General features: G+C 37.3%; 1 protein-coding gene across 1 annotated transcript in view; it reads right to left on the reverse strand.

The window, feature by feature from the left end:
* Positions 1–23718, reverse strand: part of LOC150083265 (PCNA-associated factor-like) — a 73013-nt gene extending 49295 nt beyond the window's left edge. Inside the window, exon 1 of the mRNA XM_090377135.1 lies at positions 23526–23718. Within this exon, the coding sequence (XP_090233261.1) occupies positions 23526–23562 (37 nt within the window). The 5' untranslated portion in view covers positions 23563–23718. The remainder of the gene's footprint in view (positions 1–23525) is intronic.
* Between the last annotated feature and the right edge of the window lie 689 nt (positions 23719–24407).

The raw sequence follows: 24407 nt of genomic DNA on the forward strand, positions 1-24407 counted from the left end.
CTGGCTCCTTGAAGATCTCTGCTAACTTCCAAGTGATGCTGTTTTTGGTCTTCACTCAGTAATTGTGGCACGAACTTGGCTGCAATCCTTCTCATGTTCAACTCGTCTGACAAAATCTGTTGACCTGTGCTGTACAATAGTTCTACAATGCTACAAATGTTGTGGATGATCGCAATTGTCGTCCTCAACCAACATTTGACTGTTTTTAAAACGGTTAAACCAGTAGTAGGTCTGTGTCTGGCCTAAAGCACTGTCACCAAAAGTTTGTTTCAACTTCTTACGGGTTTCTGCTGCTTTATCATTACGAAGGAAACAAAACTTGATGTAAGCACATTTGCTCTCTCACATCAGCCATTGCAACAATCGCAACCTATGCGAAACACCAATTCACAAAGGATACACGCAGTGTTACCTAGCGCCACAAGTCCGTACTAGACTTAGTTCCCATGCAACATTCAAATTTCAGGAACATTTGGGTAGCACCTATACACCTTGATTCCTGTTATTAACCATCCCCCCCCAACTTTTGTATCATCTGAAAACTTGACATTAAGCTTGATATGCCTTCATGCGATAATAAATATTGAAATCACTAAGGGGTCCAGTACTGAGACCTAAGGGACTTCACTGATAACATTAGTCCAAGAAGAGCATTTCCATTAATAATAACCCTCTGTCATCTGCCACTCAGCTATCTCTTTATCCATGGCAATAACTTGCCCTTAATAACACAATACTCCAATTTGTACAGCAGTCTTTCATGTGAAAGTGTCAAAAGTTTTACTAAAACCTATGTACACCTAACATTTGGTTAACAATCACAATGCTTTATTGGGGAACCACATGTTAACTGAATATATGCCAACCAAACATTAATTTCCCCTATAAATTCATGTAACTTGCTGAGATATATTCTTGAAGATTTGCAAACAATTTGTTTTTTAAAAAATAAATATGAATAATACAATTACGGTAAGGTCTAAAAGTATGCGAGGGTTAGGATATATGCCCGCATAAGTGAGAATTTGCACTAAGTTTGAGTTCCCCTATAGTAGGGGTCAGCAACCTTTTTTGAGTGAAGAGCCATTTTTGATCTAATTAAAAAAAAATAGAGAATCCGAAGAGCCACATCTCAGCTCGGGGAGGGGGAGTTTAAGAAATGGAATAGAGTGGGAAGGTGTTTTATTAAAAAATAAATATTGCATAATTTGTAATATATATATTTTGTATATATATATTATAAATACAGTATATATATTTTCAAATATTGTTTATTGATACTGAAAAAACATAGAACAAGCATCCAATTAGGTACGAATTAATGTGACTTTTGCTGCTGAACTTCTTGAGCGAGTATGCCGTAATTCTCATCTTTAAACGTGCTGAGAGACTCAACATGGTTAAACGGTTTCTTGATTTAATTTTAATATAGTTCATGTTTGAAAATATTTGACTGCAGAACCAAGAGATATACATTCTTCTAAAACTGCAGGAGAGTTGTTCCTTTCTTCGCATTGGTAGCAGAATAGTCTGAGCCATGGTCTTCTCAAATAAAAAAAAAAAAAGGCAGTGCCTACGTAGCTAGGTGGGCAGGAGCAGCAGTGCGTAGCACACGCTTCTTGATTAGACCGGGTTCGAGCCCATGATAAGGCAAATATTTCAAATTTATATACGTGTCCAGTAAGCTACTCCAACGCATCCAACACAAGTTGGTCTTGCATTTTCAACTCGTCTATTGCTGCCCATTTGTGTAGAATTGCAAGGGCAGCCTTTTGCCTCTAAATTCTCAATTTCAGTTTTAAGGCTTGCACTCCACATGTCCTTGATTTTTAAGTCCTTTAACTCCATTTCAAATTGTGCTTCATGTAGGCTAAAAGTTAAAGAGCCACAGTTACATGTTCAAAGAGCTGCAGGTTGCCGACCCCTGCCCTACAGAAAACTACTGTATTTTGTTAAGGTAAACCCAGGCAAACTCCTATAAATCATGTACACACGTATATAAACTTTATTTGGAAAATTCAATGTACAAATCTTGAATAGCGTACACTCATGATGAGTCAGTCCTCATAAAGGGTGCAACGTAAGGGTTGTATTGAGGTTAAAAACACACACATTGTCCTTTTTAATCCGTAAGGTGTTACTAATTCAAGTATAGAATTTTTACTTGTCCAAATGAAAAGTTGATACTGTGCATCCAGTATGACATTGATACTGGATGCACAGTATCAATGACAGCCTTCCCCTCTCCAAGGGGAAGGCTGTCAACTGCTGTTATAAAATGGACGAGCTATAACTATGAGTCACGAACATAAGTATGAATCAAGGGGTCAGTTGCCTGCTCTGAATTCATGTTCTTATAGAGTACCTTAATATTCTGTACATACTTGTCAAACTAATCCTGTTTGAAAAATTCATTGAAAGGAATCTGATAAATTGCCTTCTTTTCTTCATAAAGAATCTACAAGGGAGCAAACGGTGACACCAGAAAGGTCTCTGACAACATTACTGCTTCTTTCAACACTGGGATCAGAATCCTCTATTACTCTTATTGCCTCTTCCACCTTCATAATTTCTCTTAAATGTTTGAAGTTCAGGCTCTTTAATGGGATACTGGAGATCAACATTACTATCATAATTTTCTTCAATTTGCATTTCTGTCTGCAACTCATTTTTTTTTTTTTTAGTCTTTACAGCCATGGACAAACTGCAAGCAGAGTTCCCTCTAAATAATCCTTCATAGAGGATTGCTTGATATCTTTCCAGGTTAAAGCAATGTTTCTGTTGTAAGAGAGATACATTCTTCTAAAACTGCATGAGAGTTGTTCCTTTAGTGACAAATGGGCCTGGAGTACTGGGGTCCATAGTTTAACAAATAGATATTTATTGTATACCCAGTATAAAATGAAATATAAGTACAATTTCAGTTCAGTAGCTTTCGGAACTCGTGTCCCTTTATCAACTGACAAATTTGAATACATTACAAGCAAAGTGTGGCACGTTACTCATAGAAAATTTACGCTTCGCCCACAGATGCAAAAAGCAATCGAATTATACCTAAAGGGTTCCGATACAAAGCCCCGTTCCACAACTCTCATATGGATCGTGCCTGCTTTAACTTCAGCCTACGCACATTAAATTTATGGATATCCCATCTCCACCGTGAAATCAGGAACGCTGACTACAACAAGTCCAGACTGTTACAACATCTACAAGGTAAGGTCTCGCCTATTGTATTTACAAACCTTATACATACCATCTGCCATCGGGCTAGTCAGACCTCGGATACCTACCGTTTACGCCAACAGCGCAAGTTCATAAACTTGAGCATAGAAACTAACTCCTTAAAGACGAACACTCGTTCAGACGACACGACTTCTTTCGTCTTGAATCTAAGTAACAAACAACTGTCCAACGAGCAGCTGAGTGTTTTATCAAACGGTATGAAATTCGCCGTTATACCATCAAAACCTCCCATCACACAGCTCGCTATGGGTATAGAAGCCAGTATTACCAACCTTCCCGAAGAAACTGCCAACGAGATCCGATTCAAGACTGCCGCAGTCCTCCGCAACACTCGAAAAACGTGCTCAAACCTCAACCACCGCCAACGTGCCGCCCTGTCATCTATAAGAAAAGACAACTCCATCGTTGTACTTCCTGCGGATAAAGGGCGCCGGACTGTTGTGCTGGACCGATCAGCCTACCGAGAGAAAGCCTTGGCCCTATTACTCGATCCTAACGTATATGAACCTCTACCTGATCCTCCCGTTAAAGTCTTGAAACGTCTGGAAGCAAATGTTAATAAACTTGTCCACGCATGGCTTAAAGATAAGAAGATCCCGACCGCGACTCACCATCTTCTGCGTGCTACTGGCTGCCAACTACCGCAATTCTACGGATTACCAAAGATCCATAAACCGGGTATTCCTCTCAGACCTATAGTGTCTTGCTGCAGTGCCCCAACGTATGAACTGTCCAAACACATCGCGAGCCTCCTCTCGCCTCTTATAGGTAATACATCTCACACCGTTAAAAACAGCAGTGAATTCATTAACACCATTAAGGACATTTCAATCCCTGATAACTCTATCATGGCATCATTTGACGTGGTTTCTTTATTCACCTCGATTCCCGTCCAACAGGCCGTGCACTGCGCCAGAAGGCTCCTTGAGAGCGACTTAAGCCTCCAATCCAGGACGTCACTATCCACTGATGACATCTGTACCGCCCTCAACCTATGCCTCTCTAGCAGCATCTTCACCTTTGAAGACTCACTCTACAAACAAGTACATGGCACTGCTATGGGTGCCCCTGTCAGTTCCGTAGTAGCTAACATCGCCATGGAAGATCTGGAGAAGCAGATACACCAGAACCCACCTACACCTATTACAACGTGGTGTAGATACGTCGACGATATTTTTACCATAATACCACGTGGTTCTGAAACGGTACTACTAGAATACCTCAACTCTCTATCCAATTTCATCAAGTTTACCGTAGAATCAGAGGTGGACGGTTCGCTCCCGTTTCTGGACGTGCTAGTGCATCGCGTAGGCCCACATCTAGAGACCTCAGTATACCGCAAACCCATGTGGTGCGGTCAATTCACCAACTACGGGTCCGGCCACGCTCCAAGCCATCTCAATAGCACTGCCCGCACCCTGTTCTCCAGGGCCTGGAGCCATTCCAGCACCGACACAATTAGACGTAACGAGATCTCCCGTGTGAAGGCGGACCTAACCAGATGCGGTTATCCATCCCATGTACTAAACAGATGCTTGTTACAGGCACAAGAACTTACTTCCAACCCAAGACCTCCGAAGCAAGTCGGCATATCATCCGCCTACATTCCGTACTATCCAGGAGTGTCAGGACGTATCTCGAAGATCCTGAGAAGTTACAACATCAAATGTGTGCAATTACCAGGTAGGAACCTACGTTCACTTGTCTCCAGTGTGAAGACCCCTGTCACACCTGTCTTACGCAGCAATGTAGTGTACCGTATCACCTGTAGGGCCTGTAACAGTTGCTACGTAGGTGAGACATCGAGACGTCTCCAGGATCGCCTCACGGAACACGACAGAGCAATCCGGCTTGCCGAAACTGACCAGTCCGCGCTTGCAGAACATTTTTGGGCTACCAACCACGATCTTGACCCCAAGCGCGCCTTTGAGATAGTGGACCACGCGCGACACTTGCGCCACCGCCTATGGCTAGAGTCACTAAACATAATAAACAACCCTAAGGCATTAAATCGCCAGAAAGGCATGCGTATACATCCAATCCTGGAGACAACCGTTTTATTGATGGATGATCACTGGCGCAAGGCAGCACACGTCCGTGCTACAACAATGACGAACGAGTAACGTGCCACACTTTGCTTGTAATGTACACCTAATTCTGTTTTTGCACGAACTTTTTTTACACGAATTTGGTTTAACACGAATTCAAAATAAATATTTCATTCTCTTTTTACGCGAGTCATTTTGATTTAACACGATTTCTATGAATTTTTTTTTGCCTAAATTCTAAGAAAATTTTTTTTATTTGTGGCATATTAGTATCATTTCTATATTACACGCATCAATAGATTGGATAACAGCTAGTGTATGCGTTTTGAAACGCGTGCTTTTGCTTACCAATGTTTACGTCTAGGTATCTATGAATCATCAACGTTTTTATTGAATGTGGTGCACATCTACGGTATTCGTGCATTGTATCTTCGGCAGACATGTAGTAGTAAGCTCTATTTCAAAGTGAAAGAATCTTTAGTGAAATTTGTGCACATATAAATTTATTAATTTTGCCGATAGTCAATAAATTGTAAGTTTACAAAATTTTCATACCTTTTTTTTATTAATTATAACTGAGATATTTTTCGGTAGCCCTTATATAATGTCGAATAATTTGCCTATTACCAAAATGAAAAGGAAAGCGATTTCTTTGGAACTTAAAATTCAAATTTTAGATCGTCTTGCAACTGGACAAGGGGCTACGTCTGTAGGAAAGCATTTTGATGTTACATGAAGCTACCGTAAGAACTATTAAGAAAAATGAAGCTGAAATTAGGAAGTCGGTATGTTCTGGAACAAAAGCAAGTGTTAATTCATCATCATATACAAGAGATATTGTCAAGGAAAAAATGGAAAAGGCCCTGGTAATATGGATAGAAGATCAGTCACAAAAAAGAGTACCAGTAGATGGAAATGCCATCAAGCAAACAGCACTAAGAATTTACAGACAGATTAAAGAAAAGGAGCCAAGCACTTCATCTCAGTTAAACAGAAAGTATGAATTTTCTGCGAGTACAGGTTGGATGACAGGATTTCTTAAAAGGAATGCTCTTCATAATATAAAAATTAAAGGTGAAACTGCATCTGCAGATGAATCGGCTGCTAAAGTATTCCCGCAGGAACTTGCAAAAATTATTGAAGATGGAGGATACACTGCTGATCAAGTGCGGAATGCAGATGAAACTGGTTTCTTCTGGAAACGAATGCCGAACAGAACGTATGTAGCCAAATCGCAGAAAACTGCTGGTGGTTTTAAGGTAGCTAAGGATCGTGTGACCTTATTATTTTCCTCCAACGCTTCAGGAGATCGTATGTTGAAACCACTGCTGGTAAATCGAGCCCTAAACCCACGTTCAATGAAAGGTGTAGATATCAATAAACTGCCTGTTCACTGGATGGCAAACAAGAAGGCCTGGGTGACCACTACTATTTTTACAGAATGGTTCATCAAATGTTTCGTCCCAGAAGTCAGACGTTATATGAATTTGAAAGGTCTCGAATTTAAAGTTCTTCTGATTCTTGACAATGCACCCGGCCATCCTGTCTTGGAACACCCAAACGTACAAATTTTATTTCTGCCACCTAATACAGTACTACATCTTTGATACAACCGCTAGACCAAGGTATAATTGCGACAATTAAAACATACTACGTAAAACGAACATTCCAACACGTTTTGGACAAACTGAATGATGAAACACTAACAGTCATTGATGTGTGGAAGAAATTCTCAATTATGGATTGTATCAATCAAGTTGGATTAGCGTTAACTGAATTAAAACCAGCAACTTTAAATGCGTGTTGGAAAGCGGTTTGGCCACAATGTGTAAAAAGCAAAGATCCCATCATCCCTAATACGACCGAATTTCCCAACATCATTACAATGGCACACAAAATTGGTGGAGAAGGATTCGATGATCTATCGTTTGAAGATATTGATGAATTGTTAACCGACAAAGCCCTAAGCGAAGATGAAATATTGGAGGTTGTCCTTGGGACTCCTTATCCCACAGAACGTAGTGATAATGAAGAAAATGATCCTGTTCTAAATGCAGATTTAATAAAAGAAGGTCTGGAACTGGCCAGAAAATTAGGTAATCATTTTGTCAAACATGACCCTAATGAGGAACGCGCTGGGAAGTTTCAACGTGAACTGAAGTTGTTGACAGCCTCTTACAGAGAATTATATAACGGCCTAACGAAAACACGAACACAACGATTAATAACTGAATTCGTTCGTAAAACCGGTGAAACATCAGCACCAGAGGAGACTCGTGCTGATTTTGCTGAAGAGATCACAGAAAGAATTTCATTAGAGGAAGAAGACGATGTCCACAACATTTCTAGTGATGGAAGTAATATTCCAGTCGTACGCAAACGTATGCGCCATTTATTATCAGAAAGTGAAAATGAATAAAATCTTGTTATGTGTAAAACGAATTTTTTTTTGTTCATGAAGAATTTTTTTTTCATTTCATATGCATACAAATTTATTTTAGTACATTTTAATTACATATTATTACATGTGTATTTTGTTGAAATAAAATAATAAGCTGAAAACGAATATTTTATGTGTTTTTTTTAATTATTTTTACTGATTTTTTTTAGATCCGGAACCAATCTTCTTTTCTTCCATAAATACAATGTCTTTTTTTACACGAATTTTTTTTTTTACACGTATTTTTCAGGAACGTATCTATCGTGTAAAAACAGAATTAGGTGTATTCAAATTTGTCAGTTGATAAAGGGACACGAGTTCCGAAAGCTACTGAACTGAAATTGTACTTATATTTCATTTTATACTGGGTATACAATAAATATCTATTAGTTGTTCCTTTCTTCACATTGGTAGCAGAATAGTCTGAGCCATGGTCTTCTCAAATAAAAAAAAAAAAAAAAAAGGCAGTGCCTACGTAGCTAGGTGGGCAGGAGCAGCAGTACGTAGCACACGCTTCTTGATTAGACCGGGTTCGAGCCCATGACCACCAAATACAGAGAATGCGGAAAGGTCAGGGAATGACCACCGCATGTCCCCGGAGCAGTATGGCTTAGTTGCTAATGCTAAAAAAAAAAAAAAAAAAAAAAAAAAAAAAAAACCAAACAAAAAAAAACCCAATTCTCAAATGATACTGGTTAAAGGTCAAAATTGCCCCTTAAATTGTACTTTTCTACTTCTCTTTTTTATACCACCAGTTCCAGAGGCATCTTTATTTTCTCTTTTCATTCATTCGCGCCACATGGTAAAAAGCACTTTTAAAAATTATTGTTCCATTATAACTAGAAATGTATAACCAGAGCAGCAAAGTAGGTGATACAAAGCAAGGCTGCAATCACTTATTTGAGTTCTAATAAAAAACGAGTATTAATAGTGGCATATGATGCAAGAAAGCAAGCTTACACAGCATCAGCAAAAAAAAAAAAAAAAAAAACCCACATCACCTGTCCATCCCCTCTAATATTTTGTCTAGTTCTTCCTTGAATTTATTCAAACTAGCCAATTCCACAACAACAGATGGAAGTTTGTTCCAACAATCAATGACCCACTGGCTGAAGGCAAACCTCCACACGTCTATACCATAACTATCATTAGTATGAATATGCCCCCTCGTGTGTATAGTCTGAGAAGGATGGCATCTGCATTGAGCTTACTCGATACACCCCAGGGGTTCATATCTGGTGAGTATGGGCTTGGCACACCCAGTGTCCTGAGCTGGATATCATCATTCTTCTCTTTCTTGGTGATTCCCCTTCTACTTCTGACTTGTTCTCTCTCTCTCTCTCTCTCTCTCTCAGGGTAATTCAGAAATTTGTTTTGGCTGGTGCAGCATAAGCCTCTGGCTTCCTGGCACCATATAGCTAATAACAACAACAATAATAATAATAATCCATTCAAAGTCCTAAACACCTCAGTGAGATCACCACGTAGGTGCATGCCTAGTCTCTAGACCAGTGGTTTCCAACCTCAGGCTGCAGCCCATTTTTAGGCCAAAAAGTCCTCTTCAGGATTATATACCAAATTCAGCTGGAAACAAACTATGTCTGAACAATCAATGATAATAGTGTGATGAATCATGTTATAATGCCTGTCAGTGCAGGTAAGAGATGCTAACATTGGAAATTGGCTTGCATTTGGCCATTAGATTTGTATATTAGTGCGCATTTTTTAGAGATGTTAATTCATGTTTATAAATGACTAGTTGCTCTCATAAAAGTTAATGTTAGTTATATGAATTGGCAACAACGATGACATCACCAAATATTCCACATTAGTATCTTGTTATGTTAAGTGTTCTGTTGTTTCTTGGTTGTTAATTGCTGGTAAGCTTATTTTATATCACTGTATATATATTATGTGTATTGTTATTATATTTATTTTTTATTGTATTGTTATACAGTCGATTCCGGTTATTTGGGACACATCGGGACTAGTGCATTTTGTCCCAATTAAGTGGCTGCTCCAATTATCCGAAGTTTCACGTAAATAGTTAAAAATACAATGGAACCCCACTTTTCAATTGTTTCACTGTACAATCAAATCATGTTACGATGGACTCACCATAGTAAAGTACCCTTCCCTATACGATGTGTAGTAAGCGTCGGTCATTGTGATCACGTTTGTGAATTGAATTTTAATTCTATTAAACAGCGATTCTAATTAGCGAAAATAGGAGGAATATTATCCACAGGCTATAAAAGTAAAGATGTATTAAGCACAAATTTACCCCTTATTACCTTACCAATTAAAAAATTAAATGATACGTGAAAATCGGAAGAATATAAGTGATAATTGGAATAATTAATACGTACTGTAATATGTACATACTAACTAGTTGAAATTTCTGTTCACTGACATTTGTGGGCGGGGGTTAAAATTTAAAACAGTAAAATGATAAGCAATCAATAACAAAAAACACGGCACACAAATTGCAAGTAACACGATGCGCACAAGTGAGAATGGAGTAACAAGTTACGAAGCTTTAAAAATAGGAATGAAGAGAAGATTCTGAAAATTAATTTTTTTTATATGATTGAAGATTTCATGGAAGTGTAAACACATTTCACTATAATAACCCACAGAATTCCAGCTGTCAGTATTATCGCAAATTCAATAAGATCGAGTTTACTATCCGTTTATGATAGATTGCACTAACAGAAAAGCCCAATAAACAGGTGACTGCTAATTGTTTTTGTTTTAAGGTTGTGACCTCCAGAAATCCGACCGAACCACGTGGTACGGTCAGGGACCGTATGGTCGGATTTCTTTAAGCCAGATGTTAATGATTCATAATAGAATCATTAACATCTAGCTTAAATTTTATTGTTATGTTTCACATTCACATATAAATAGCGTATACTTGACACGTGTGATTAAATACTAAATTTTTTATTCTTATATTGAAGAAATGGTTTATTATAAATAACTAAAGTACCAAAACATTGTACTAATTACTACACTCTTAAATTAATTTTTAGAAAAATATTAATGACCATGCCTTGTCCGAAAAACAAATTTAAAGAATTCATTAATTTTGGCTTCAAATAAATAAAATTGAACATTAATATTAAGCAAGACCACTGTGCCTTCAGTGCCATAAAGTTCTTTCGAAAGAAGCTTTGAAAGCTTCAAAAACATCTTACGACGAATCATCCTCAGCTCAAAAACGTTTGGTTGAATTTTGGCAAAAAAGCTAAAAATGTTAATAGAATGATGCACCCTGTAATGGTGATGTTTCTTTAAAATAGGTAACAGAGGCATCCTTTGAAGTAGCCTGGAGCAGGGACGGCCAACTTAATTTGTGATGCGATCTACCATCTTAAGAATTTCATTGCACATGGTTAAAAAAAGTTAATCAATACATATTGAAAAATTCTATTCATAAATTTTAAAATTAAATATATTTCAGAATTCTTATTTTAAATTCATATGTATTTAAATTTTTAATTTATGCGATGTTTGTGTCATCTGCCAAGCTTTCAAAATCGGAACTATACTGTGATAAGGCCAACCGTAAAGAATCTTCTGTGTGCAAGTCCATAAGAGTAGAGCAATTCTTCGTCTTTGTTTGTTTCAAATACAAAAAAGCCAATTCACATAGATATGTGGAACCAAAACAGGAATTTAAAAGTTCGCTGCATTTTTTTTACATTTGGTTACTTTTCTCGGCAAACATATTTCTAAAAGTCTTTTTCTGATGATCTGGCTTTTAGAAAGATATCGTTTCCAAATGTAATAATTTCATTTTCAGGTAATATTTTCCCATGTGAAAAATCGGACATTAACCCGACAATAAATGGATAAGAAATATATTAAGCATATCAATCTTCAATTGTTTTAAAATCACTGAAGCTGGTTTCAAAATCATCGACAACTATCTCAATTTCAGAAACATATTTCTCACTATTAAATCCAAAAACAGGATATTTTTGCAAATGATCTTGCATATTTGCAAAATGATCGAATTTTCTTTCTTTGAGATTCTTAGCTAATGCCAAATATTGATATCTATATGCAGAAATACTATGAATCATGTCACCCACATTTTTATTTTTTTTCTTGTAATTCCAAATTCAGGTCACTTAATTTACTGGTAAAATCTGACAAAAAAAGCATTTAATACCTATGAAAAGCAAAGGTGGTTGAATTAAATCACGCCCACTATATTCCTTTTACCAAATTCATCACTCACTCACAATAAAATATACCTATATGTTAAAAATCAGTTGTCTCAGGGGAAAAGCAAACCCAATGAGAGAAATTAAATATTAAGGAATAAGATGTTGTCGGATAGGGTTGAACTTTGGGGGGCCAAAAACCATTGTAATACCCATAATTTTTTGCCCCCCAAAAACCAATTTTCACCCTTGTTGAGAATAGCTGTAAAAAGTAAAATAAGGAGAAATCAAAATGAAAAATGAGTTTTCAAGAAATACAAAGGCTCACCCGTATATTTTGTATAAATCCGCTCACTAAAAAAATGTAGTGCTAAATTAATGACTTGTAAGACAAACTTTGTAAAAAAAATGTTGTTAAACTAAATGCATTTGTCAAGGCTGAATATTGTTTTGATCCCCAGTTTTATGTGCCTTAATAACATACCAAAAATTTAAATGCAAGTATTACAGTCGCAGTTGGTTAATATAAAAATCAAAGTATGTCGTCGTTAATTAAATTGTGTCAAATAGAAATTTCAATTAAGAACTATAAATTTAAGTGGAGAAAGATAAATTTAAAAATAAAAAACATTGAAATTATTTTGTTAACGTTAATACTTTCCTTCTGCATTTTCAAGCGATGGCATTGTCATAGGAGGCAGTGTCCTCATGGAGCAAGCCGTCCAAGATGCCATAAATTGACAAACTCCGGTCCAGGGTTTCAATTACCATTTACAATAATAGAAGAAAGAACATCGCTGGGATGAACCTTGTTAGTAACAAGTTTGTAGGGTAATCGGATCTTCATTTATGTTATGCTGAACAAATCTTGCCCAGGCAAGTTTCTTCTCCTGGAAAATGGTATTGAAATAACTCCTTCTATTGGATTTATAGAACTCACCAAGTCTGTCAATCTCATCTCTGGGCCTGCTAGCTCTCTTTGCTCTCTGAAAATTACGACGAGCATTTTGTAATTTTTTTCTGAGAACTGTGAGATTTGGGATCCACCATGAAACACTATTCATTTTTTTCTTTTTTCTTTTTTAGAGTGGACTCACAGACAGTGATTAGAATCTCTTGAACCCTAGAAACCTGCATATCAGCAGGAAGCGAGCCAAGTTGGACAATTATTTCTTCTGAAATAAGCTCATGAACATTTACATCAAAGATATTCCAATCAATGTGTTTTGTCTTAAACCATGGGAAGTCAAAACAGCACCTGATAACCCTAGGATTGTTGCTTAGACTGATCATAAAAGTGATGACATTGTGGTCGCTTGAGCACCACAAAGTATGGCTAAGCCAGTTGGAAGTGCCATAACCAAGAGTAGAGTTTGAAAGGATAATGTCAATATAAGATTGACCCAGAGAAGAAACAAAAGTAGGTGGATGGCCTGGGGTATTCCACAGAGTGAGGTAACTGGACTGAATAAGCTCCTCCAAAAGTTCACCTTTAGAGTCTGTAGTAGGGCTATTCCAAAGCTGGGAGTGAGCATTAGCATCCATCATAAAAATGACAGGAAAACCAGATAAATGGATCAAAACGTTTTCCATGTAATTTAGAAATGGTTCTATGGCCTGACTACATTGAGCATACAGAGAAACCACAAATTTTTTGAAAACAGCCTTCCAAGCATGCACATGTGGCATGTGTGGAGCAGAGACAAGAAATTTTTGTTACAGTAATGAGGGGGTCAGCAACCACTAAGGCAGCCCTAACCCCGGTAGTGGCATTACCCCGGTCACCGACCGTAACAGGGTTTGAAGAAATAATGCGACAGCTGAGAGGGAGGCCCTTGACAACACCCTTATAAGAATACAGTTCTTGTAACCCTAAAAGTTGAAATTTGTGCTTGACCATTAACTTAGAAAGATTATTTAAAACCGATAAAGATCGTTGACAATTTAACTGTAAAGTATATACACAAGACATTCCAGAGTTAGGTAAAGCTGGTCCGAATATTTGTTACTTCTTGGGCTTTCACAAATTTAGGGCACTTAACATCCTTGAAGGAATGGTCCGCATTCCTCTTCTTAAGCCCACAATTTGGGCAAACAGCAGGTTCGTCCATTTTAGGACAGTTTAGAATTTGATGACCCAGGTCACCGCAATGTCCACAGGTAAACTCGGACTGGTGGCAGTTTTTAGCCGAGCATCCGTAGCTAAGACATTTAAAACAGCGTGATGCTGAGAAAAAATCCTTCATACCATGGACAGACCATCCGATAAAAACCTGGCTATTTGAAGGCAAAAACACTTTCCTAATTTTATTTGGGATCTCAAGAACCCAATGTTGATTGTTTTTGTTCCGAGACCTGATTTTAAAACGAACCTTAATAGACTCATAATCTTCCTGGGAAATACCACGATCCACAAGGTTTTTATTGAATAAGTCTTAGAAAATCAGAGTCACTGACATCTTTAGGTATGTCATATATTATGACAGTTGGATTTAATTTTTTAGGGGAATCCACAGAAAATTTTAACTCCTTGAACTTAGTGCAGGATTTAAGTTTATTTAAATCCTTGCTGTTATCAGTTTCGATTAGAACTCCCTTTTCTCTTATTTTTCTTATTGATTTAATCTTTAATTTTTTAAATTCAGGTTTAAGACTTTTAGAAATTTCAGCTTTAACTTCCTCACTGGTTTTACAATTACTATCTGCATTTGCTTTAACTAGGAGTACGTACTTTGTTTGAACATCTGGTAAGTTAACTTCACTCTGAGATTGTTTGCTAGCGCCTAAGGCAACCACACCCGCATAGGTGGGAGCTGAAATGGTTGGCATGACATTTTGTTGTTTCCTCTCAACATTAAGATTATTTAATTTTGTTCTCAGCTTTTTGTTCTCTATAGTTAGATCTATCACTAACCTTTCCATATTGTTTCAATTTTTGGACATCTCAACAAACATAAGAGGTGTCACAGTAGAGCCCTCTATAAAATCATCAAGTATATTTGCTTTTAATCCAAAAAGATAGTCAAGAATAGCTGCACTACCAGTTTGTTCACTATCTTGAGAATCATTAAACATATGAGTAGAATTTAAAGGTCCTTGAATAGGAGAAAATTTGTCTTCCAGTGTTTTTTCCATCATAGCCAGAGGTTCCTTGAAACCGTTGTCTGAAACTTCAGAGAAAGTCAATTCTCCAGACAACTCAGCTATTGAAGCACTATAATCCGACATTTTGGATGACAGAAATATGTATAGGGGAGGATCGTCAAAGCTTTCTAGGAACACGAAGCCACCTTTTCCATTAGGCACTGTGCAAGGGCTTTGTGACTAACGCTGTATGACGTTTACTTTAAGAGACTTCACCTGTGGGGGGGGGGAGAATTTATCACTCCTCTCTGACCTTGACTGGGGCTGCAATCCAGTAGGCAAAAATCCGAACTGCTCAAAATGACGATCTCCCACTGCAGAATGTGTAGTTCGATTTAACTTGCACACAATTTGAAAGAGTTTGAATAAACGGATCCGGGAGATACTCACCTTGGGAGAGGTAGAATCGTTTGGCCATTGCACTGTAACATGTGAGAAACTTTAAACATTCACTTATACTAGAAAAATTGAGTGACAATCAGGAGCACTTAAAACAACCACTTCACCACGTCTGCGCCACCTACTGACCTGCAGAAGTTCTGTCCAGTTGGCAACTGTATGTGCGTAGGTTCACCTGTATTAAGAATGGTAAGATTTTGCCTATCCAGAAAGGTTTCAATCAGTCGGCCATGTGTATCTAATTTAGAAGATCCCTATAAAGGGTGATGACCATTGAAATCCCCCAACAGACAAGCAGGGGAAGGTAACTGCAGTAGAAGGTTTTCCAGATCTTGGTAAGAGAAGGTATAATTTGGTGGAAGGTAGATTGAAACTAGTGTTATCGCAACCTGAGTAACCAAAACGTATAGCAACAGCTTCAATTTCTGCTTGAAGAACAATTTGCTTCCTTTCATCTTTTTTAATCATGATTCTTCTTGCTGCAATAACATTTTGATCTTGAAGCTCTTGAGTTATTTCTTCCTCCGTTACGTTCAGCAGATCCCAGCTGGATATAACACTTTTAGATGTATTTAGGGTAGCATGGGGAGATACTTTAACTGGTATCCCAGCAAAATTTGAAATTAGTAAGAGTTTCTCAGAATGTCTACAGTTTGCTGTTTCTAATAGTAGGTCTCCAAATTGCAGCCCCTTCAGTCTTAGATCTCGTAATACTCTCCAGGTGTTTCTGGATGAGGAAAGGAGATAATTTACCGAGAGGTTTTTCTGAAAGTGAATACAAAATTAGAAATGCAATGCAGGACACACTGTTGTTGGAGAATTTGTTTTCAACCTCTTGGGTTGTGATATGTCATAATCAGTTTTAGTTTGTAGCCGAGAGTTGGTTGGCTCTAAAGGTGGAAGCACATTTTGCTCCTTTTAGCCCTTGGCAGTTCAACTTTTTCTGCCAAGGTTTCCGGCCCCGTCACAGGGAGGCAGGAGCAGTGCCTGGTGTGACCAAGAGGAGGTTAGTGAGGATTAGTACTCAGGAAAGAAAAATATAAAAGAAAGGTGGATTTCCTTCCTGACTCTCTACAAAAACTTTTTGATAGAAGAGCTTCTATGAAATAAACAGTTTTTTTGAGACTGCTGGAACTTAAAAAGAACTACTATCGCTTTATGAAGATCACTACTGAAAGATTGCACAGATAATCGCCTGGTCACAATTCGCTTGGCACCCGGGGCCAGAAGAACTAGTCAACATTCATTCACAGTCAATTCCAAACTCACTGGAATAACTTTTCATTTGTCCCTTCTACTTTTTATAAGAACAAACAGCCCTCCTTCAAAATTTCAATATACAGATTATAACATACACAAATGGCAGTTTCCTGTGATCAAACTACATGGGGAGCAGTGGGAACTGGAACTAGCTGTGATAACCTAAAAAAATGACAAGCTGAATACGTTCTTTGCATGGAATATATTTTTAAAGAGGAGGAGACTAACAGTTACTTGGAAGTGAATGAGTCATAACTGAAAAGCACTAGCTGGTGGTATCCATCATTACAATGAAAGAAATGAACAACTTTTATGCACAAAACTAGAACATTTCAGATGCATTAGACTTTTATTTTATTATATTTCTATTTTATTTTTAATTAAATAATTGAATTTATTTTTCTGTTATTAATAGGGGCAAACAGTAATTGTTTTCACTTCACTGTACACGTACTTCCCAATGTTATATTTACTGTATGTTCATAATACTTTATAATCAACACTGTGTAAAATGAAAGATGTATTTCAGGCCCTGTGATTTAATAAATTACCAATTTGCAGTATAGTGTCATGCATTTAATTATTTCTTTCTGGATTTTAACAACAATCAAAATAAATTGCACATTTCATGTTTCTGCGGTGATTAATATAATAAACAAATAGCAATAATGTATGATTTATGTATTCGATAAATTCATTAAAAAAAAAAAGAAAAAAAAAGCAACAACTTTTCTGTGCATCTGCCGCAATGCCCATCCATTCCCCCAATCAATTCATGGCAATAAATAATATCTAATGCTTCGGCTACTACAATATACAGAAAATGGATAGCCTACATGATATGTATGGGGAAGAATAAATAAATAATAATAATAAATGATTGGATTTATATTGGTCTGATTTTAAGGAAATTTGGGATAGTTTGATAACTTCTAAAAAGGTCCAAATATAAAATTATATGGAAACCCATATATTGTGAGCTGAGTTATTAAGTATGGACAGACATACTGAAGACAAACAGGCACTTTATGCATATGTTCTAGTGCACCTAATATGGGCATTTTTAGATGAGGTTCCACAAAACTGTAAATGTAAAAATCTCTCTCACATACACAAAGGTGGTTCTAGTAAGAATGATCTTGGCAAATATAGGCCTTAAGTCAGGTTTCTGTGGCAGCAAAAATTATGGAATCCATAATTAAAGATGTAATGAAAGTTCCTTTTTACAAGAACGAAATAAGAGTCATCACAGCATGAGTTTGTTAAAGAAGATTGTCTAACCAATCTTAGTAGGAGGCAGTCACAATGAACTAGTTGCAATGAATATATGACAGTTTGCTCATATTTGATAAGGGGCCAATAGAGAAAGAGATAAAATCTTGAGCATTCAGAAAATCATCTCTGCACCCATCTGGCCTGATGGAACAGTGCATTTTCATGCTGGAATACCCCACCTCCAACAAACATAGATGTGTGTATGTGGTGGAAATCAGGTGTGATAGGTCTCTGCTGCTTTCAAACACCCTTGCACACATATCATAGGGTGTAATTTTACCACAGAAAAACACTTCCCAAAGAAGAACACTGCTGCCACCGGCATGCACCGTGCACAGTACGAACATAGATCCAGGAAGGTTGGTTTTTTTTTTTTTTTTTTGGCTGATACTGTATAAGCAAGCTTATACAAATATATAGCATCAGCCAAAAAAAAAAAAAAAAACACTTCCCAATTTCACCCATCCATTCACTCCAAATGTTTGTCTAGTTCTGCCTTGAACTTATTTCAGTTGTCAACCTCCACTACGAGAAACGTGTAAGTTTGTTCCAACAAACAACCGCCTGCTGGCTAAAGGCAAATTTTCTGCACATCTATTCTACAACTGTCTTTCCTAAATTTGAATTTAGGAGTTTAATAAGCTTTTGGCATTCACTTCACAGGATTCATCATGTGTGAATATATATACAAAATAGTCATTCAGTTTGTCAGCTACCTGAGCAGGATCATCAATAGTCAAACCATCAATACCAAGTGGACCAATCTGATTCATCCTCTTCCTTCTGTAGTTTATATGCCCCAGGGGCTGACATCTGGTAAGTATGGGCTTGGCACACCCAGGGTCCCAAGCTGGATATCATTATTCTTCTCTTTCTTGGTGATTCCCTTCTATTTCTTAGTCTTTTTCTCTCTCTTTCTCTCTCAGGGTAACTCAATTTTTCTTTTTTTTTTTTTTTTGGCTAGTGCAGTGGTAAAAGCCTCAGGCTTCCTTGCACCACATGGTTAATAATAATAAGTACAGAAATTTTTGCTGTTTTTCTTTGCATCCCTTGCCAAAGATTTCTTGTGATCTGCCTTCGCTTGCTTGCCTTCCTTTGTGACTTGATTACAGAGTAACCATAGGCTTCTTTGTCGCCTGATAATTTATGTGCATCTCATACATTTTTCTTCTCTGTCACGAGTCTCATTAGTCCATCTGACATCCATTTAGGCTTAAACCTTGAACAGTATTTCTTAGTTGGCATGAAAAGCCTAGTGGCTTCCAAGATTATTTCCTTGAATGGTTCCCATTTAAAATTTGCTGTTGGTAACAATCAGTCTGTCCCACCATATAAAATTTAAAAACTGTCTGAGACCACTGTAGTCTCCTTTATGAAAGAAAAAACCTCTCCCTTTACCCCTGGTGGTAGCTATATCTTTTAAGTAAATCTGACAGCAGTACACTGTGATCACTGCAGCTTAGTAGTTCCTTTATCTGCAGATCCTTAATCCGATGAATAATCGCTGCTGATAATCAAATCAAGAGTATTATTTCCTCTGGTTGCCGCTCATGCTGCTATAGAAAACAATCATCCAATAAATCTACAAAAGTCTTGCTAGTGTGCGAGGTAAACTAACGGGTCTGTAATTACTCGTGTCACCCTTTGATCCCCCTTTGTGAATTGGGGATACTCACAATTTCCAGTCAATATCTGGGAAGTTAAAATCCCCCATTATAAGACATTCTGATTTATTGGCTCACTCTATTTCCTGTACAGTTGTTTGTTGTACTAATCAGAGTCATTAGGCCTATAACATACTCCTACTCTTATTTTTGGTTTCCCAGTCCTTATGTCACACCAAACTGACTCAACATTGCACTGTCCATCCATGTCAACTGGATGCACTTGTTTAGATTTTGTTTCTTAATAAATAAAATAACCCCTTTTCCCTGTCTATCCTTCCTGTACACATTGTACTCCCCAAATTCCAATTCTGCACTGCTTATATCTGCGTGACACCAGGTCTTTGATATCCAAACAATATATTTTTATTAAATTTACTATACTCCTAGCACACCTGTTCTTACTCTTAGTTCCTCTAACACAGCCCACATATTTATTTGTTCCATGATGATTCCCAGCAGTTCTTGAAATCCCCAGCACCTTCCTTTCCAGGCTGCTGCTCATTCTAATAGAAGCGGTGCAAGAATCACTTTCATCTCTGTTGTTATTATTTGGTTTTTAGGAGCATTAGCAACTAAGGCCATATTGCTCCAGGATATGCGGTGGTCATTCCTGACCTTTCCGCATTCTCCGTATTTGGTGGTGACGGGCTTTCGTCTCTGCCGGCAGGTACTGTTAATCTACTAGTCTGTGAACCCCATGTTCAAATGTTTCCAGGTGAGGAAGTCTATCAAGTAAGATTCTTCATAAAATTAATAAGGATGATTTTGTCTTAAATTCATTGCCACTGTAAAGAGATATTAGCTTTTTATCGAGATCAAGTCTTAACTTCAGGATTTCTGATGCAAGGTCTGGGCTAGGCTTTGTATTAAGCTTTCGGTATGAGAAAATTTAGTTGCATTGCCATTCCTATAAATTAGAATCGACAATTCACTTCTATACCACAGGGACCAGAGGAGGATGACTTGTCACTAAATATCTTGGCTGGTGTGATGGAATTATATTATCATCATCATAAGATACACACAGTGGATCAAAAATATTAGATACATTGCAAGTCTTACATAACTGACTGTTGCTAAGCACCAGTGCCGGATTAAGGTAAGGGCTAGCAGGGCTCCTGCCCAGCACACCATTCTTTAATGGGTGCCAAAAACAGGACAATGAGGAAAAAAATATAATCCTCATTAAAGGGCACAGAGAAATCATTATGCCCGGGGTGCGGAAATAACATGGTCTGGCACTGTTAAGCACTCACAACCCACGAAATTCTTATTGCAAATAAAACAAGATTGTCTGTGAACAATATAAACATCTATCTCTTATCGTTTGATGAATCACGGTATTCTCTTTACTTACCTTACTAACATGAGAAAGCACACCTGTGCAAGACAAGAGACCAAGTTAAAATTTTTCAAATGTAGTTCTTTATAGAACTACATTTTTTTAAAACTCTAGATAAATGAATGGGCATTAATACTACTGCTCATAAAATTTAAAACTGAAAAATAAATAAATAATAAAAAATATTTATTTACAAAGAATACTAAAGATGGCAACTATGTGCATATATGAAACTATTTTATACCATATTAGCACACTGAAAGTAGCATTTTACTCAAATGTTATCATTATATTTGCTTCTTGCAGTGTTTACAGTAAGCAGAGGTCACAAGAGAAATCATTACAGGAGCACATTATACACTTCCCATTGCCACTAGTTGATGTTTCTTGTGCAATGGGGTTGGGGAAATGGATGCAATATATCTAGACACCCAATTGAAAGGGGACCCCAAAAATGTCGTGGAATGGATAACTGGCTGCACCAAACTTTAATTTTTGCACACGGCTGACTTTGACTCTAGAACCTGCTCCACTCTCTAGTATTCTTGCAATTCTACCATTACATTTGATGTGAAATTACTGAATTCCATACTATCAATAATTCCGTCCCGGGGGTGGTTTCATCATTTGTTTCGGAGCTCGCCTGGCACTCCACCGACTATGCCAACTTGCAGTTCTGCACCAGCGTCTTTTTGGCAATCTGTATCGTGCTCCCTTGCACAGTATCTTTACTCCCTTCTCCCCTAGCGAGTGACGAGGAGACTGGTTCCTGTCTCCTCCCCTCCCTGTAGCTACCCCCTCTTTCCCCTGGTGGGGTCTGTCCTCTGATATTTTTTGGGGTCGCCTTCCCTATCATCCCTATATTTCTATCTTTTTCCCCCCAGGCTTCAGTCTTCCTTCCCACTCTAACTCACCAAACCATCGCAACTGCTTCTAATCTAAATTTAACTTAATCTAACTTTAGCCTAACTTAAACAATCTCTTAGTATCATTCTAAATTCTCACATGCAATTTTTTTTTAGGCCCTAGCCACTGAAATCTTCAGAAATTAGATGGCAGGGCCTACCAGAGTGCATCTTCTACTGCAATCCCTCTATGCCTGACGTGCCTCCTCGTGGTAAAATGTGTGTGGGGGGGGGGGGGTCCCACTAAGGGCCCAACAGCTAAAAGGTCAGAGGAACAACATAACACAATCACACACTTACACTTTTTTTTTTTTTAAATCTCTGACCTTCACAGAGTTTCTTTGCTATACAAACAGAGTATACAAAGCGGAGATGGAGGAACCCCTAATGCTGTTAGACCCAAAACACTTTACTTTACTATCAATAACAACTAGAGAGAAAAGGATAGTTACAAACAAAATATGATCATGCTATTGTGTACGAGACAGCAAAATATAGGAATACATGCATGCCGGATTTTGTGTTATGTCAATATGTTTATTAAAATTAATGTCAACCATTGCTGTATTGTAAATTTTATAAAACATCAATAGGAAAAAAAAAAGAATACATATATATGTATATATTATTTTTATTATTTTTTCAGCCAGTCACACCCTCTCTATCTTTCTTAGAACACACACAAGGAAAAATTTAAACTGGAAAAGAACAGTTGCAGGATGGATGTGAGAAAATCTACTTTCAGCCAGCATAGTTGATTACTGCAGCAAACTTTCTTCTTTTGCTGACATTGTGGGAAATGGGTAGTTTGAATAAAATTAAAAGAGTGGATAAATTATTGGAATAGATGGGCAAATGAAATGGGATACATTTTCTTTTTGGTTGATGCTGCATAAACTTGCTTCCTTGCATCATTTTGCCAGTGCTAATACTAACACTATGAAAACAGTGTCTTAATAACAATTAGTTACGAAAATTTCAACATAACCGTTCATTTATGGTAATTGTTGCACTCCATTTTTTAAAAATTATAATGAGACATGCTAATAGTTTAGTGGAATTTTTGTTATCATTATTTTTTATTTAATTATTTTTATAATTATTATTTATTAAGTTATAATTATTTTTAGTAAATCTACTATAGTAAGTACCATGAAAACTAAATTTTCTTCTTTTAGGTTATCGTTGAACGCTACTGCTAGTAAATTATAATGTAGCAGCAAATGGAGTTTTTAATTAACCGTATTCTTATAAGCTGACCTCTCCCCAACCTTCCCTAAGTATTATAAAAACGAATTATTGCAAAAACAACTGGTTATTTTTGTTTAACTAAAAAAAAAGGAAAAACAGTATAACATCAATGAGTTACTACATATGCGCACTTTACGATTTTCAATCCAATCGTAAAATGGTATTATTACGTTCAATCTTTACTGAAACACTGTAAATTCACATTATGGCAATTATTATTTCATTTTTAGCACTTTCCCAATCTGAACTGTCGAAATGTTTATATCACCAGTCGTTGTCTTCTCTTATTTCATGAAATATATAATATTTAAAGCATAATGTACGTAGATTTATTGAATAGATGAAAAACAAGAGTGCTAAAAGTACAGCCGCGTACCTTTTTTAGTGCAGCCGGACTCTTTTGTTCGTACCATAATACCAAAAATCCTTTTAAAAACAAATAGCTTAAAGAAAAATGCAATCACTTTCTATAAAAATGCCTAGCAAACCATTACCGCACTTCTAAAACTAAATAATCTTGCCAGCTGAAGGGAAATTCGCGGGAAATTCGGTTTCTCATTCTCATTGGACCATATTACACTCGCGAACTCAATCCTACATGTCAAAATAACTATCAGCTGGCGAAATTCATTGAATTAGCCAGCTGACTTTACATTACCTTATTATTATTATTATTGTGCAAGAAAGCCTAAGGCTTATGCTACACCAACCAAAAAAAAAAAAAAAATTCCGAGCTACCCTGAGAGAGAGAGAAGTAGAAAGGAATCACAAAGAAAGAGAAGAATGATAATATCCAGCTCAGGACCCTGGGTGTGCCAAGCCCAAACTAACCAGATGTGAGCCCATTTTTGAAATGGAACGTGAAACGTAGAAATTTTGGAAGACAACTTGCATGTCATACGAGGGTGGGGCATGGGCATGCCCCACTGACTAGCCTTGGGGTCGCCTTCTCTTTCGTCCCCATAGTTCTGACTTTCCTCCAGCCTTCAGTCTCTTCCCCCCCCTACTCTGTCTGTAAACCAGCGCACGCCCCACACAATGGAAATTAGCATCAAAATTCAAACTGCTCATGAACCATTTTCGGCCTTGCAAAATTCTAGCGCACACCCCACATTTATTATTATTTTTCTAATTTTTATTTTTTCTCCAGAGGGCCTAGCCACTGAAACTCAGGAAATTAGGTGACAGGGCCGGCCACAGTAAAAATTTCAAATTACTGGGTAGTTGGTCTGCATCCACGAGGCCAAGTGTGGGCAAC

This window comes from Mastigoproctus giganteus, chromosome 7 (assembly GCF_048544385.1).
Source record: "Mastigoproctus giganteus isolate SK-2022 chromosome 7, ASM4854438v1, whole genome shotgun sequence".
Taxonomy (NCBI): Eukaryota; Metazoa; Arthropoda; class Arachnida; order Uropygi; family Thelyphonidae; genus Mastigoproctus; species Mastigoproctus giganteus.